We start from the raw sequence: 17,968 nt of genomic DNA on the forward strand, positions 1-17,968 counted from the left end.
TACAAAAGTGTTACGATGCAATCGTAAATGGATTGACGTCAACATGTCAACATTTATTCGATTAGACATATTATCGACAAACCAGGCAAAAAGAGAAGTCGGTTGCTGGGTGAACAAAACTGGGTGCAGAAAAACACGGTATTGACGGTACCAGAATCTACAACATCGAGGAAACTGGCATCACGACTCATCAAATAAGCCACCCAAGGTTCCTTCCGTTAGAAGCCAAAGCTGAGTTTGTTGCTAAAGTTTAAAGCGTAAAAGGGAAAGGAGTATGGAAATTTATTTAAGTTTGCGCGTCGCAAGATGCAAGGATGCAAGATCGCCTGTTGGGTGGTTCTCCGCCAATGCGTTTCAGGAATCATCTGACTTTAAAGAGCCCACTTTGCCCGAATGGTATAAAAAATAATCAGGCCAAGACATAGACATAACAGTAATAAGTTTATTATCTACAAAAGTGCAACATATTTTTGGAACAACTCCAAGCAGTTCTCCCTTGAGTCAGTCAGTTTGAACACTTGGACCTCGCCATCCTTGTTCAGCAGCGCCTGTAAAGAAATATCTATCATTTTGCCATTTCTGATGTTTTTATACCTAGTCTAAAATGGCTGGCGTGTGCAACTCATTTTTTTAAAAATTCAGATACAAGTAAGCTCTTGACTGCAATCTAACTTGGTTGTTAAGTTTTCTCTAGTAGGTTTTAGTTTTAAGTTTAATTAATATTTAAGTTTAAATGTATCTTAATTCTTATTCTTGTTTTTCTTGTGATTGAGCTAAATAAACTTTTATTTATTTATTTATTTAAGTGATGATGCAGTCTAAGATGGAAGCAGGCTAGCCTGGAAGGAGTATGGCAGTTTTTAATAAGCCCCTTGACTGCAATCTGATAAGTAGTGATGGTCGACTCGAGTTAACTCGAGTTGGGCTTATCTCGAACCAACTCGAGTTTGAAAACCGAATGCAACCGACATGGAGCGAAGTTTGCCGATCATTTGAGACTATATTCATTCATAACAAACAAGTGTCTAAATTAATTAAAGGTTTTTTGAGAACTTGTCCTATCAGCCGATAGATGGCGTTAGTTGAATATTACTTCACGTTAAAATGTAAGCCCATAGGAGCCATATATTGAGATAATCATATTTTTGTTTCGAGCAACAAGAGCAGTAAAGTAGCAGCAATACAAGAGTAGTGAAATAGTGTATTAATTAGCAATAAAGGTGTAAATCAAAAGTGCAGTGATGTTTAAATTGTGTGCCCTATAGAATAACAACAGTGAGTAACAAATGCATTAAACACAAGTGTCACATTTATGTAGATTTGAGGTTAACTTTAAAGTGCCGGTTATTGTTGTAGTTTTTCGTGTTTTAAATTCTATTTTTGAAAAATTCCGGGTCCTAAAAGAAAATCTTTGGTTTGGGATGTATTTGAATCGCCAGTGAGTGGACGTGTTACAAACAGTGTTCAGATTAAAATATCATTAGTCTGTAAATATCATTTCTCAGTTTTTTTTTACTATTAATGCGAAGGTGAGGGAATAAATGGGTAAAAATTAAAATAAAAAACAGTAATCCTTCTATGTAGTTAACTCGAGTTCAACCCGAGTTACGTGAATTTTAACTCGGGTTTGTTATAAGTAGTCTATAGTCTATGTACGTCATCTGTCAATGTCACATACATACCTAAAGAAATGTCTAGAATAATACAGTCGATACTTAAGTCCTAGAGTCTTATAACGTGTAACTACTAACTAGAACATGTAATACCTAGTGGAATAAAGGATAAGTCAAAGCACCAACGTATTTTATTATAGGGTTAAATCGAGTTTTATTTTTTCCGAGTTGTCACATCACATAAGTTTGATACTCGTATGAACATACCAAAGATCGACTGTTAGTCGCACAAACAACTCCATCGCTTCTACATTTGGCTCGTATGTCGCTGTGGGTTAGCTCCCATACAACCACGCTGGTGCCCAAGGTTGCCATGATGCAGAACGGGTTCGGGTGTAACCAGGTTACGGTTGTTATTGGTAGCTGAAACGAGAATCAAGTTGAAATAAAACCTACCAAGTCCAGTCAGTTTCAGGATTACTTGGAAGGTAAAGTTACTTTTTAAAAAGCTACTTCAAGAACCAAATAACCGGTATTTTTTCGTTAGTTCGTTTATTAGTTAGTTTGTCCTTCAATCACGTCGCAACGGAGCAACGGATAGAGACATAATTCTTACTTTTTACTACTTTTTATCCCGGAAACCAAAGAGCTCTCAAAAATCAAAGGGTACTCACGGGCTTTGAAAATCATTCCAAAGTAACGTTCTTCCTATTTTTCGCTACTTTTTATCGCGGAACAAAGAGCTCTCGCGGGATTTTTAATACCTTAAATCCACAAACTACAAACTAGCATTTTCGCTCAACGTGCATTTACGGCATAGTATGGCGGCAACGCATGCCCCGTGGCGTGTGGAAGTTCCTACAAGAAACCTATGTCCAGCGGTGGGCATCTCTTAGTTGACAAGCCTCAATAGCTCGACAGGTTGAGGAGCCGACTGAATTCTAAAAGGTCGGCGGTTCAAATCCCCACCCTTTGCACTATTGTCGTACCTACTCCTAATACAGCTTTGCGCTTAGTTGGAGGGGAAAGGGGAATATTAGTCATGATTAACATGGCTAATATTCTTAAAAAAATGATGATGATATACCTTAGCATCTGTAAAACTTTCAGCATCATGATTGGTGATTGTAGCGCTGCCCAAGTATCTGCCCTTATGGTCGGATTGATATTTTTCTACTGCTGTTGTTGGACCATTCCTGGAAGGGCAAAATAAAACCGTGTTGGAACTTGCAAGTATTCTTAGATACCACCTTAGTAACAGACCACAATTAAGCATGCAGTGTATAGCGTGCAAAACTCGGGTCAATGCCCCCCCCCCCCCCCCCACCTAGGACGCGTCTGGCAGGACATAAGTGTGAAGGTGATGGCAACATCTCCAATGTACAAGTGACGTGACGGTTGTAGAAAAAAAGCATCAAGAATTCAAACCGTAACTCCAAATTATGTACTTTATCTGGCCCATTTCCTTTAATTCGACTGAATGCTACATTGATAATACAATCACAATCCGAAAACCGTAAAGAGGTTACATCATTAAAAAAAAGAAATTTCAATTTTCAAAGTAAGATAACTATACCAAGTGGGGTATCATATGAAAGGGCTTTACTTGTACATACATTCTAAAACAGATTGTTATTTATTTTAATGCATAATAGTTTTTCATTTATCGTGCAAAATGTCGATGAAAATACCCGAGCACGGAACCCTCGGTGCGCGAGTCCGACTCGCACTTGGCCGTTTTTTTTGTATACCTGCAGTCCAAAGTAAGTAGAACCCTGTGGTCAAGCAACGAGCACATGTTCACGGTCCCACAGTCAGTGGCCGCCAAAAAGTACGGCAGCCCATGCGGAGATGCCTCAATACACGTCACTGATGACACAGCACCTAAAATTATTGGAGATGTCTCTTAACAAGTTCAAAGTTTACATAAAACGTAAACTGATTGAAAACCCCTAATACAATGTAAAGGATTATTTAAATGATAAGAAAGCTTGGGAATAAGTTGCCAAACAGCTTTGATAGTTCTAATAAGCATAAGTGATTTTGTAAAGTGGTGATAATAAAAAAAATACCCCGCTGAGTTTGTTGTGGGCTCTTCTCAGACTTGGGTGCGTTTGGAACCCTCGTAGCTTTGGTTTTAAGTTAACGTTACTATCACCACTATTACATAAATAAAAATGAAATGAAAACCGGTTCATCCGTTTACGAGTTACAACGCCACGGACAGACACAGACACACGTCACATTTAAAACACCTTTTTTGACTTGTTGAAATGTGTCCTATCACTTTCTGTCTTAAGTTTTTTCTTATTTCACTTACTTGCAACACAGAATGTTTTGATTTTGACGCTGCCGATATACCTCCTGCAGCACAACACTTCACCAGCATTTTTCGCAACCAAATAATTTTCAACACCATTCAAATTCATAACTTTCAAATGGTTGCATGTAACACCATTCTCCCATGTATTGTTATTTTCTACCATATTTCTTTTACTGGCAACATTCGAACTGTCTTCTTGACATTTGGCATTCAAAATGGCGGACTTTGGGCGGACAATTTTGCATCTGTTTCTCTCATTTCGTTTCTTAGACATCCGTTTCTTGGCTGAATTTAAATTGAATGTTAAATCTGTCATTTCTAAATCAATCGGAAAGTCTATGTGTTGCAGTAAATTGATGGTTTGATTTCTTTCCAGTTTCATTTTGGACCACAACGCTTTTCCTATGTCGTGTTTTAAATTTTTCGTTTTCTCTTGTATTATCGACCATATCGTCAGAATTCCAGTGCTTTGGAGGGCGCATAGCTGTAATTAGAAAAAACAGTTTGGTTTTATTTATTTACTTAAGCGAGCAAATCAAAAAAAAAAACAATCTCCTTCTCAATACTCGGAATTCATAGCATATTTCCTTAATCAAGATTCCTTTGTATGAGACTCCCTCTCTTCTACGAATTAGATTTTAAGGACTTTACGGACAATTACGTTCTGCGTGATGACAAACTATGTATATAGGCGTGTGGGTCGAAAATTAAAGTGGGTAGTACACCATGGTGCTCGATGGCGCATATGTCAAATGAATCATGACGAAGACGGGTCATTTTGCTCTGGATAAAACGCTAGGAAAAATAAGCACTGATATTATCGGTTTCCCAAAATGAGAAGGTTCATAAAGAAATATGTTGCCTCTTGTATGAATTGTGCATATAATAAAGAAATGGGCGGAAAGAGATCGGGTTATTTACATCCTATTCCCAAAGACACTTTCACACAATTCATATAGACCACTTAGGGCCTTTTATAAAGGGCAAAAGGGGAAATACGTACATTTTGGAAGTGATCGATGGATTTAGCAATATCATATTAGTAAAGGCTGTTAAAAATACTAAGTCGAAAGCTTCTATCAAAGTCTCAGAAGACATATTCTCTCACTTTGGATATCCCAAAGTTATCAACAGCTTCTTTTTCATTAAAAAGAATATTAGCCATGTAAAACATGACATGCCTTTGGAAAAATAGAGCGTTTTGAAATCGGTTCCCGTAACTGGACGACGCACGGTGGGGCAGTTCCGGGAATTAGCTGGCCATAAATCGATTTCTCAAAAATGGCCATTGACAAACAAAACTTACTACCTGAGGTAATTAAGTAGACACCGAACATAATACCACCTCTCCATTCCTCTAATTAGGGGTGTTCACCATTTTGTGTCAGTCTAAACCTGAGCGTCACTCTACGTGTTCATATTGCGTTAATTGATTCAATTAAAACAACTTTTTAAAAAGTGATTTTTATATGTTAGTGAGTTATTTTTGAAAAAAATCTTAATGGATTCGATTATAACAGGTAAGCGCCCATATATTACATTTATAAAAAAGTTTGAATAACGATAAAATAGATATTTTATGGCACTTGCAAAATAATGCTTCTGTTGCGGTCGAAAAATCATCTTTTAGATACTCAAAAAGGTTTTACTTTAACTTCCCACCGAGTCCCATCGGTTTTATTCATTGTAAATAAAAACTGACTATTATCCCTAATTGAATACATCGAGATTAGCTGCGGTCTCCCGCGGAATCCATATTTTGAAGGCTATGAAGTACATAGCGGAAAATCGCCGTATTTCACAAATTTCTTTTTTTCGGTTTAAACCGGTTTTTATTTGCTTCCAGAATAGGAAGGCACTTTAGGGACTCGTACCGTAACACGTGGATTTCTTTTTACTAAAATGCAATAACAAGACTTGCCCGATTTTAATGCAAAATTGATTTATCTTGAGAGATATATTCTATCACAAGATGAATATTGTGATGAACAAAAGAAGGAAGTTAAACATAATTTCTCACGTCTAAAGTCACAATTTAAGAAAAAATGGATCGAGTCACATAAAAAGGCCCATACTTTCATTCAAAAGAATGATGAATGGTTAAAAGGAACATACGAAATACCGAGACCTAAATAGCTTTCTTCTGGTAGACCATCAAAGTCGTTTGAAGATTCAAGTGGGAGAAGTAAACGCAGAAAAACACTCAAAATGCGTAGCACTATAGAAACAGACCACAAAACTTTATATTGAGTTGTATCCCTGGCACCCTATGTCTCCAACAATGCATAAAATCTTAATACATTGTGCAACTGTAATGGATCATGCACTTCTGCCTATTGGATTACTATCCGAAGAAGCAGCAGAGGCACGAAACAAACATTTTCGCCAGTATCGGTATTTCGCAAGAAAATGCTCAAGGGAGCAATGCAATTATGACGGCCTTAATAGGTTGTTGCTAAGTTCGGATCCATTAATATCGAGCATAAAGCCAAAACCTAAAAGAAAAAATGTGCCTCATAGCAAAGAAGCGTTGGAAATGCTTATTTCCGCTGAACTCAACACAGCAGAATGTCCTCATGAGGAATCTGAACCGGACCAACTTGACAAGGATGAATTGAGCTCTAGCTCTGGTGAAGACACTTGGGATTGATCTGAATCACATTATGTTTATTTTTGTATTTTTTTATTTACCATTGCATCTTTATTTTCTTCGTTTTTGTTTTTATATTTTCTTAATTTATCATAATCACGATTTTAATTTACTATTATAGTTTTAGTGTTTTTAGTTTTTTACTATGTTTTATATAGAAATAAAATCTGTTTTGGCACTTTATGGAATTATTTGTTTTTCGTGTCAAAAAACGTTTGTTTCTCCTTCGCGGTAAAACTACTGAACCGATTTGGCTGAAATTTCGAATGAATATAGATTATGCCCTGGGTTAGGACATAGGTTACTTTTTATCTCAGAAAATCCATGGTTTCCACATGATTTAAATCAGAATTTCGACAAACAGGATTTAAAACCAAAATATATGCAAGCGGGGCCGCGGGCATCAGTTAGTTTTAAAAAATAAGTTCCCAAAATACTAAAAAATATAATTTAACCTATTTACAACACACATATGGGAGAAAATAATATTGGCCGCCTAATTCCTGGATCTGCCCCACTGTGCGACGTCCCGTAACGCATATTGTCGACGAGTGAAGCAATTTATCGCGTCGAATAAGATAGATAAAGAGTTACACGTGGCCACGTTGGTCACTCATGTCGGCATTACTTCTGCATTATTACTGCTGCTCCTGGTGTTGAACATTTCACAGAAATCTTCACTATCATCTTTTGCTTTGCGCCATAAAACAATTAGAGATGGGAAAGAAAACATTTCTAGAATTGCTGCAGTAAAAAATATGCATGGAAAAACTCTTTCAACGCTTCTCGTTGAATCGAAAGCCGCTTTTCCTGTGAAACTGTCAATGGTTGGAACGCGAGGGATGGTCGAGCTTGAAAAGGCTGTATTACTGCTGCTCCTGGTGTTGAACATTTCACAGAAATCTTTACTATCATCTTTTGCTTTGCGCCATAAAACAATTAGAGATGGGAAAGAAAACATTTATAGAATTGCTGCAGTAAAAAATATGCATGGAAAAACTCCTTCAACGCTTCTCGTTGAATCGAAAGCCGCTTTTCCTGTGAAACTGTCAACGGTTGGAACGCGAGGGATGGTCGAGCTTGAAAAGGCTGTATTACTGCTGCTCCTGGTGTTGAACATTTCACAGAAATCTTTACGTATCATTCTTTTGCTTTGCGCCATAAAACAATTAGAGATGGGAAAGAAAACATTTATATTTAGAATTGCTGCAGTAAAAAATATGCATGGAAAAACTCTTTCAACGCTTCTCGTTGAATCGAAAGCCGCTTTTCCTGTGAAACTGTCAATGGTTGGAACGCGAGGGATGGTCGAGCTTGAAAAGGCTGTATTACTGCTGCTCCTGGTGTTGAACATTTCACAGAAATCTTCCCTATCATTTTTTTTTTGCGCCATAAAACAATTAGAGATGGGAAAGAAAACATTTATAGAATTGCTGCAGTAAAAAATATGCATGGAAAAACTCTTTCAACGCTTCTCGTTGAATCGAAAGCCGTTTTTCCTGTGAAACTGTCAACGGTTGGAACGCGAGGGATGGTCGAGCTTGAAAAGGCTGTTAAAGTTGTGAAGAGCTTGTCTCAATCATAAACCTGCAACTTCATGCGAATTCGAAAATTGCATGAACTTGAACATGATTGGGTTGGGTTTGTTTAAAAAAATGTTAATATTTTTTTCTTTATTCGTCGCGTGCCAGGGCTGTGGGCGCAGTGCGACAACTGCTACGGCTGGCGATACCTGCCTAGCGTGTTAGATAGACGCGACCTGCCTGAGAAGTGGTACTCTTGGATGAACCCAGATCCTACTTTTGCGTCATGCTCAGCACCAGAAATCTCGATACACGTCCGTGATGAAGAAGACGTTATATGCAGCGAGTATAACGCGGGGTCTCTGGTGATGGCCCGGATGGATGGGTGGCCCTGGTGGCCCGTCATGGTGGACGACTGTCCAGACACCGAGAAATATTATTGGCTGAATGGCTTCTCGGATATCCCTAGTCACTATCACGTGGTGTTTTTTGATGCCGATGAAGTTACAAGAGCGTGGCTGCCCCCCCCCCCCCCCCTCACTGGTAAACACTTCAGTAAAGGACAAAGGTTTAAGAAAACGCTTGGTAACAGCTATTAAGAAAGCAGATGAGGCTGAACAACTCAGCCTGAAAGAACAACTTGCGGAATAAAGTTTCGTCACAAAGTATACAGGATTAACAAAATATCGTTCGGTTCACACCAAACTTATACTACGAAACGAATGTGCTAACACATCATTTGGCAATAACTGAAATAGACACGTCGAACAAGAAACTGAGGCAACATCACGCAAAAAACCAGAAACAATTCCGATTAAAAAAGGCATGGCAACATTTGTGTTGAAATAAGTGATTTCTATACATATGAATGCGAGAAAAAATGATTTGAACAAGTACCTGAGCAAGTATCTTGCGGTCATAGTCCCAGGTGGTATTCTCTCCCATAAATTCCAAACCAACGATGGTGTCTGCCTGTTCGTTGTTGCACACATTCAGACCGCTGCTTGTATATGCACACGCTTGCAGTGTGTGTTGCTGTAGACCAAAAGCATGCATAATCATCCTAGGGTCCCGTTGGCGCCCTTCGGGTATAGGACGCTTTAAAACAAGTGTAAATTAAAAATTTAGGTTACAGTAACTAGAAAAGAGCTGATAACTTTCAAACGGCTGAACCGATTTTCTTGGATTATAGCTAAGAACACTCTCGATCAAGCCACCTTTCAAACAAAAAAAAAACTAAACTAAAATCAGTTCATTAGTTTAGGAGCTACGATGCCACAGACAGATACACAGATACACACGTCAAACTTATAACACCCCTCTTTTTTGGGTCGGGGGTTAAAAACAACTGAATGGTATTTATAATAATGAATACGAACAAGGAAAAGTACCATAATTAGGCGTTGCGTTGTTGCTAATATGGCTGGTGAATATGTCACTAGACAGATTACTTTTCGTTCGTATGGGTCATATCATGTGAGAGAATAATTGGACTGATTTCTTTTTTACCTTTAAGTTGTGGACGTCACGAATATAAGTTCCCGTTTCACAATTGATTTTCGATTTGGTTTGTGTCATTTTAGCGGTATTTTCTTCGTTAACAACATCGTTACACCAATTAGGCTCTTCTGTGAGATCCCAAAGTAGAATGGTTCTAAAAAGTTCCAGAAAACTTGTTTCTTGAAATAAAAATCTTAATTAGTTGCACCCCAACCAATTAAAATCTTTATTTCTGTAACAGTTGAACGATATTAATAAACGAAATGAGCAAATAGATTTTGATCTTTTTTTGCTGTTTTTTACTTTTTTATAGACATCACTTTATAGTCAGCTTTCTTTTGACGGACCCATCGCTACACACCGAGTGGTTCTAAAAATTTTAAGAAAAAATATTTGTTTTGTATAGCCTATTCGAGAATCCATGAATTTTAAGAAAATTTGGTTAAAAAATATATTGTTAAATAATCTCTTACCCATCATACAACGCTCCAACAAGAATACCATCCGTGCTTCCCCTAAATAATCCAATTTTGACATTATCTGTTGCAATTAATACTTTCAACGGCTTCAATATGGCAACACTTAAATCCCACAGACATAAAACACATTTTTTAAACCCATTTGAAGATTTATTATGTACTGTTATAAGCAAATTAGTTGTAGTGTCAGAAAATATGGCAGCGATAATTTGAGAGTTATTCAAAAATGTATCATCTTCTCTTGTTGTAATTAATAGATATTCGTTACTGAAAGGAAACTTTGACGTTTTATTTAAATTCGTCATAGTATTGCCCGAGTTGATACTCAATACATTACTTATTCTACTTTCGAATTTTTTGAGAAACGCCCTTAGTTTCTTCACGTCATATTTATCGTGGTTTAGTTTGGATTTATAGTTCTCATACGGCGATATTTCGTTTGAACCGACTCCATCTTTTTGTTCCAAATATATTCTCAACGGATTACTTTTGTAATTTTCATCAATTATATTGTTTGTATCATCTTGATCATTATTAATAAGAAATGCAAAATTATCCACGCTGTCCTTCTTTTTAATACTATTTTCCTCATTATTAAAATAATTATTAGAGAATTCTATTGGATTTTGCGTCCATTTATCTTTTACAAGTATATCGTCAGTTTGAACCTCTTCAGTGACACCATCGTCAAAGGTCTGTACAGCAGTTTGTGTATAATTATACCTACCAAATGTGGCCATGTACAAATCATATGGTATAGGTTTCATCTCGTATAAATCGTAGGACATTTCGTGCAGTGTTACCATGCTGAGTATATCCTGTGCTCGTTGCTTTAGCCTCTCAAATATTTTTTTCTTTCGTCGATTCTCTTTTGATTTCGTAAAATCTATGAATAGTGGTCTGTAATAAACAATTCTTAATAGATTTGGCGAAGTTAAAATGCTATACCTAGACTGATTACCACGTCAGAGGTTGTCATAGAACTCGATCAATTAAAAAAAAGTAGATTTGGCGGTTCCGACGAATTACGCATGTATTTATTACTAGCTGTTGCCCGCAGCTTCGCCCGCGTGGATTGGTCAGTGCAGCATCAGGATTGAGGAGTTGGACTCCAAATTTTTTATGAAACAATGTCGCGAAGTTCCTCTAACGATTAAAAAAGAAATGACGCAAATCGGTTCAGAAATCTTGGAGATTTCGGTGTACATAGGTAGAAAAACACAACTCCCTTTTTGAAAGTTGGTTAAAAAAGTAGCCTATGTTACTCCCTGGTCAATTCTCTACTTGTCTGTGAAAACCCCGTCAAAATCGGTCTAGCCGTTCCGAAGATTAGCCTTTTCAAACAGACAGACAGACAAAAATTTTAAAAACGTGTGATTCAGTGTTGGTATCGTTCAAATAACCATATGAGCTTAATATGAGGTAGTTATTTCGAAATTACAGACAGACACTCCAATTTTATTTATTAGTATAGATTCGTTAACTTTAACTATATCAGCACCCAGTCCCACACATGTACGCCTGGTATAGTAAGGAGGCATCCGAAGATTTAAGAAAAAACGTGAAGGTACTTGGCGTGGCGTCGAGTAAGAGTTCTACAGAAAAAGAAATAGCGGAGTGAATATCGCGCATCACGATCGAGAAATTCGAAGATACAGATTACGGAAGATTCAAGATTATTATTTATAACAAGTATTAAACTACTCAAGGTTACAACTAGATAACAACATGGAGTTATTCAAGAGGCGGACCAACAAATTCCTGAAAGGCCGGCCGGCCGGCGGTAATCACTTAACATCAGGTGACCCGCCTGCTCGTTTGCTCGCTATTTTTTATGAGCATCAATTGAACTTGTTAAAATCACAAATACTAAAATGTGATATATATGTAGCTTTTACCAGAGGTGCTGGGCTATGACAAATTGCGTGAAAAATTCAGCACTAACCAGTAGCCTAAAAAGTGTTGGCAGTTCTGATCCAACAAAATACTGACTTGATTTGACACCAGCTCACCTGTCCAGAATATCAATATGTACAGTTTTCATGCTAGATAGACCGCTAGAGCTGGACATTTCCTGGAAACCCTCATCAGTCAAAGAAATCTTTTTGTCGGTTTCCTGAGAATTCTCCAGAATATAGTCCAATGGTTTAGGTTTGCTCACTGATCGTGGATCGCGCAGTTCGAAATTGCCTGGTAAAATAATAGTTAAGTTTAAAATTAACTTCTTTTCTAATAAATGTTCAATGTGAGCCTTTGACTGCAGTCTTTCCTGGTGGTAAGTGATGAAGCAGTCTAAGATGGAAGCGGGCTAACCTGGAAGAAGTACGGCAGTTTTCATTAAAAACCATACCCTTTTGGTTTCTACACGGCATCGCACCGCTAAATACGGTATATAAACGCTAAATCGCTCGGCGACACGGCTTTGCCGGTAGGGTGGTAACTAGCCATGGCCGAAGCCTCCCGCCAGAAATAATATACATAATCTGAATTGACCTCATTGGACATAATATAAAAATTGGATGACGCCATCCGCAGCATCCACATTTATATAAACATCAATATTAAAAAATTGCATTACCATATTTTTATTCAAGATTTGTTTACTAACCAGAATCAAGCATCCTTTCCTCTTTTGAATGAATTTCGTCACTCTCTTGTAAATTGCTATCATTGGAATCATTACTTCGGCTATCATGATCCTTATCAATACTTCGACAATTACGATCCTCTTCAGCGCTACTTGTATGATCACTTTGATACGAATCGAAATCCGATTCGTAACTTTCGAAATCATCTTCGTAACTGACTTCTTCGTCACTTTCTTGTGGTTTTTCGTTTGGTACTAGTTTCGGCTATAAAATTATTAGTTAGAATATTGTATTGTGAAGACACATGTGTTCATAAAATTGAATAAAGTGGGTGCGAAAAATAAATGTGCTCACCGATCGTTTGGCTTGACCGTAGACCGCTGTCTTAAAAACTTTTGACCTCGAAACCTTATTAGAAAAATTAAATTTTTACCTTAAGATTTTCCTCATTCAATCCAACGTAAAACGCTTTTGGTTGCGCGGTTAGTTGTTTAGCCAAATTCAACATCTCAAGGTTGTTATCAACTACATCAGGTGTCAGAATTTTAATTTCTTCCTCTTCTAACGTTCTTGTTTTAGTGCGTCTGCGTTCAGGTAAGACAACTTTGTTACTGATGATTTCTTTTCTCTTAACCACTTCTTTTGTTATTTTCTTTTCTTTGGTTCTATTGTCATCTCTATCGACAATATCACTTGTGGCTTTTGAAATTTCATCAATTCTTTTATTTTTCTTCGTGTTAACTCTTTCATTATCTACATTTAGCTTCTTTTTAGCTATAGGGGAGTTAACAGTGACATTTGTAAATGGTAACTTTTTAGCAACACCCATATTTTTAGAAGACGCAGTTACATTATTAGGTTTTTCAGTATACCTTGCGGAGCTACGTGTCTTTGAATCAGTTATAGATTTATTTAGCCTATGACTTTTTGTACTTATTTGGCTGACGGTTGAAGGCGACGATTTTAGCAAATCTTTCGTTGGGGATTCATTGTTACTTGATCTATTAGGTGTCGATGTTTTCTTTAGAGCTTTGACGTTGGTTACACTACCTTTGCTGGCATAGATATCAGCGGCTGAAGACTTTTGTATGAAATTGCGTGGCGTTGAAACACTGTAGATGCTTTTTTTAAGCTTTTCGTCAGGTTTCTTCGCTGTTATATTATCGTCTTTTGGCGTATCCCGTTTGACCTTTTGTTCTACAAGTTTTTTCATTGACATTGTGAATTATTTTGTAAGTCCACCTTAATATTGTTACAAAAAATTAAATCACAGACACAAAGTTAATACCTATTTAGTTTAAGTTTATCCTTACGAGACTGCCTGAAAACCAAAATATTATGTAGTTAGTAACAACAATATTTTTCAGACATTAATTTCACAGCAGACAAAATTACAACTCAAAAAGAAAAGGGAACTAACTGAGAACTAGTAAGAGAAATAAGCAAACACCATGAATTTTGGAAAGATGCCATCAGAAAATAAAAACATTCAAAAACAATCATGATGTATCTGGAATTCTGGCCCAGTATTAGAAACTGAAGAATAACACCAGAAGTTAGGGCAAACTCTGCAAGGATTTAGTAGTGATAACGCGTCATCTGGCCAGTGGCCACACAAGACAACTAATTGAGGCAAACACCATGGATTTTGGAAAGATGCCATCAGAAAATAAAAACATTCAAAAACAATCATGATGTATCTGGAATTCTGGCCCAGTATTAGAAACTGAAGAATAACACCAGAAGTTAGGGCAAACTCTGCAAGGATTTAGTAGTGATAACGCGTCATTTGGCCAGTGGCCACACAAGACAACTAATTGAGGCAAACACCATGCATTTTGGAAAGATGCCATCAGAAAATAAAAACATTCAAAAACAATCATGATGTATCTGGAATTTTGGCCCAGTATTAGAAACTGAAGAATAACACCAGAAGTTAGGGCAAACTCTGCAAGGATTTAGTAGTGATAACGCGTCATTTGGCCAGTGGCCACACAAGACAACTAATTGAGGCAAACACCATGCATTTTGGAAAGATGCCATCAGAAAATAAAAACATTCAAAAACAATCATGATGTATCTGGAATTCTGGCCCAGTATTAGAAACTGAAGAATAACACCAGAAGTTAGGGCAAACTCTGCAAGGATTTAGTAGTGATAACGCGTCATTTGGCCAGTGGCCACACAAGACAACTAATTGAGGCAAACACCATGCATTTTGGAAAGATGCCATCAGAAAATAAAAACATTCAAAAACAATCATGATGTATCTGGAATTCTGGCCCAGTATTAGAAACTGAAGAATAACACCAGAAGTTAGGGCAAACTCTGCAAGGATTTAGTAGTGATAACGCGTCATCTGGCCAGTGGCCACACAAGACAACTAATTGAGGCAAACACCATGGATTTTGGAAAGATGCCATCAGAAAATAAAAACATTCAAAAACAATCATGATGTATCTGGAATTCTGGCCCAGTATTAGAAACTGAAGAATAACACCAGAAGTTAGGGCAAACTCTGCAAGGATTTAGTAGTGATAACGCGTCATTTGGCCAGTGGCCACACAAGACAACTAATTGAGGCAAACACCATGCATTTTGGAAAGATGCCATCAGAAAATAAAAACATTCAAAAACAATCATGATGTATCTGGAATTCTGGCCCAGTATTAGAAACTGAAGAATAACACCAGAAGTTAGGGCAAACTCTGCAAGGATTTAGTAGTGATAACGCGTCATCTGGCCAGTGGCCACACAAGACAACTAATTGAGGCAAACACCATGGATTTTGGAAAGATGCCATCAGAAAATAAAAACATTCAAAAACAATCATGATGTATCTGGAATTCTGGCCCAGTATTAGAAACTGAAGAATAACACCAGAAGTTAGGGCAAACTCTGCAAGAATTTAGTAGTGATAACGCGTCGTCTGGCCAGTGGCCACACAAGACAACTAATTGAGGCAAACACCATGGATTTTGGAAAGATGCCATCAGAAAATAAAAACATTCAAAAACAATCATGATGTATCTGGAATTCTGGCCCAGTATTAGAAACTGAAGAATAACACCAGAAGTTAGGGCAAACTCTGCAAGAATTTAGTAGTGATAACGCGTCGTCTGGCCAATGGCCACACAAGACAACTAATCGAGGCAAACACCATGCATTTTGAAAAGATGTCATCAGAAAATAAAAACATTCAAAAATAATCATCATGTATCTGGAATTCTGGCCCAGTATTAGAAACTGAAGAATAACACCAGAAGTTAGGGCAAACTCTGCAAGAATTTAGTAGTGATAACGCGTCGTCTGGCCAGTGGCCACACAAGACAACTAATTGAGGCAAACACCATGCATTTTGAAAAGATGCCATCAGAAAATAAAAACATTCAAAAATAATCATGATGTATCTGGAATTCTGGCCCAGTATTAGAAACTGAAGAATAACACCAGAAGTTAGGGCAAACTCTGCAAGGATTTAGTAGTGATAACGCGTCATCTGGCCAGTGGCCACACAAGACAACTAATCGAGGCAAACACCATGCATTTTGAAAAGATGCCATCAGAAAATAAAAACATTCAAAAATAATCATGATGTATCTGGAATTCTGGCCCAGTATTAGAAACTGAAGAATAACACCAGAAGTTAGGGCAAACTCTGCAAGAATTTAGTAGTGATAACGCGTCGTCTGGCCAATGGTCACACAAGACAACTAATTGAGGCAAAAAATGACAATAGAGCTCAAAATTTATAACTGCAATGAAATCGAAAAAACTCCACCAATGAATAGATGGCGTCAGGCCATCGTTACAGTAAAAAACAAAACGAACACGGACAGCAAAGCCTGGCGTCATGTAACAGTTAGAGATATAATAAACCATTTCTCAACAAATCCCAAAACAAGATTTTTTCAAAGAATATTAATTTTTTATTTCTTTTCACTAGACAATACAGCATTGTAAAGTCGAAAGTCCTGAGGATGCTCCGGTTTCGGGGCGAAACGTGCGTCGAGAATAGTGGAAAAGTCTTGTGTGGTGGTGCATGTGAGTGGTGGTGGCAGTGCTTGCTTGGGAACTTGGCTTTATTGCTTGGTTGGGGAGGTAAGCGGTGCTTAGCTTGTAACTGCATGTTTGACCATACAGATTTTTTCTGTTGGCGGATTATAGCAAAATAATTTTTAACTGTTTCTTGTTTTTAAAAGTGTTTTTAAATTATAAAATTGCTGAAATCGAATGTAATTGCCATACTACCGACTATTGCCATAATTTGTGTTAAATACAATGATGCAGAACCCCATATTATCACAACAATTAGAAGTCATTAAAATAACAGCCTCATCGGGTGACAGAAGGGCTGGCTCATTTTTTGCACAACGGATCAGCCTGGCAGTATTCTTGGCACCATTCCACGCGGTCATGATTTGTATAGTAATTAGATAAGGCTGGCTTTAAGTTTTATTGTAACATTTTCAATAACAAAAAAATATAAAAAAATTAAAATACGTATTCGTCATACGCCGCTGGATGGCGGTGGCGCCAGACCGTGGCGTATGGAAGTCCCTACAAAAGACTTATTCGGTTGTTGGTGATGATAATGAAAAAATACGTATTGATTTTGAGATGGAGTGCAATAAAAATGAATAATTTATGTTACCTTGACATATCATTTAGAATTAGGTCACTCGCTAATTTGAACAATTCTCATAAATAGTTCCAAAAGTTAACTCCACTGAACTTTTATTTAATAAAAAACAAAACTCTTACGTGTTTATAGCTTATCATTTCGTAATTCTTGAATAAAACACGTTTTCACTCGCATTTATGGTTGAGTTTACACATGTGGTTGCTATAGCAACGCGTTGTCAAGGCAAACATGACGATTTTTTTTAACTGGCTTTACGGCTCCGGAATCGATAGGTTCCCAACGAGTCACGCCAAAACGACTTAGATCAAGATCTATTGTTTTTATTAGACTATTTAGAGTTACAACCTGTTTTGTGTGCTTTTCAATAAAAAAAAACAGTGTGACTCGTTGGGAATCAGATTAACTACCGTGACATAGTAAAGTGTGGACACAGACCACAACACAGACGTGGTAATATACTCGTAATATGTAGATGTTTCAACTACAGATTTTATGATTGAACAAAAGAGAAGTGAAGTGAGACCGCAAATCAGCGTGCATCAGAACATGTAGGATCAATAAAAAACTTAGTACCTGTTATTTAAACCAAAATACATAAAAGTCTGTTGCTGTTGTAGTGCAATATAAAATAAATTATATTAAAATTG

The 17,968-nt window shown here is 37.2% G+C and overlaps 1 protein-coding gene across 4 annotated transcripts; it reads right to left on the reverse strand.

Moving 5' to 3' along the window:
• Window positions 1-422: 422 nt before the first annotated feature.
• LOC123878870 lies at window positions 423-17,620 on the reverse strand. Of its 4 annotated transcripts, none has more exons than XM_045926235.1 (12): window positions 17,441-17,620; window positions 13,110-13,997; window positions 12,697-12,940; window positions 12,101-12,278; window positions 10,083-10,988; window positions 9,619-9,763; window positions 9,007-9,144; window positions 3,934-4,420; window positions 3,365-3,497; window positions 2,701-2,809; window positions 1,881-2,036; window positions 423-548 (listed from the first exon to the last, which is right to left on the reverse strand). In XM_045926235.1, exons 2-12 carry the CDS (start codon window positions 13,893-13,895, stop codon window positions 450-452), a joined length of 3,381 nt encoding a protein of 1,126 aa, XP_045782191.1. In that variant the 5' UTR covers window positions 13,896-13,997; window positions 17,441-17,620; the 3' UTR covers window positions 423-449. The 4 variants fall into 4 exon arrangements, 3 of the variants coding, with proteins under 3 accessions (XP_045782191.1, XP_045782193.1, XP_045782192.1); XM_045926237.1 differs by lacking the exon at window positions 17,441-17,620 and adding an exon at window positions 17,331-17,433 and having other exon boundaries at window positions 13,110-13,873; XM_045926236.1 differs by lacking the exon at window positions 17,441-17,620 and adding an exon at window positions 17,331-17,359.
• Between the last annotated feature and the right edge of the window lie 348 nt (window positions 17,621-17,968).

This window comes from Maniola jurtina, chromosome 26 (genome assembly GCF_905333055.1).
Source record: "Maniola jurtina chromosome 26, ilManJurt1.1, whole genome shotgun sequence".
Classification (NCBI taxonomy): Eukaryota; Metazoa; Arthropoda; class Insecta; order Lepidoptera; family Nymphalidae; genus Maniola; species Maniola jurtina.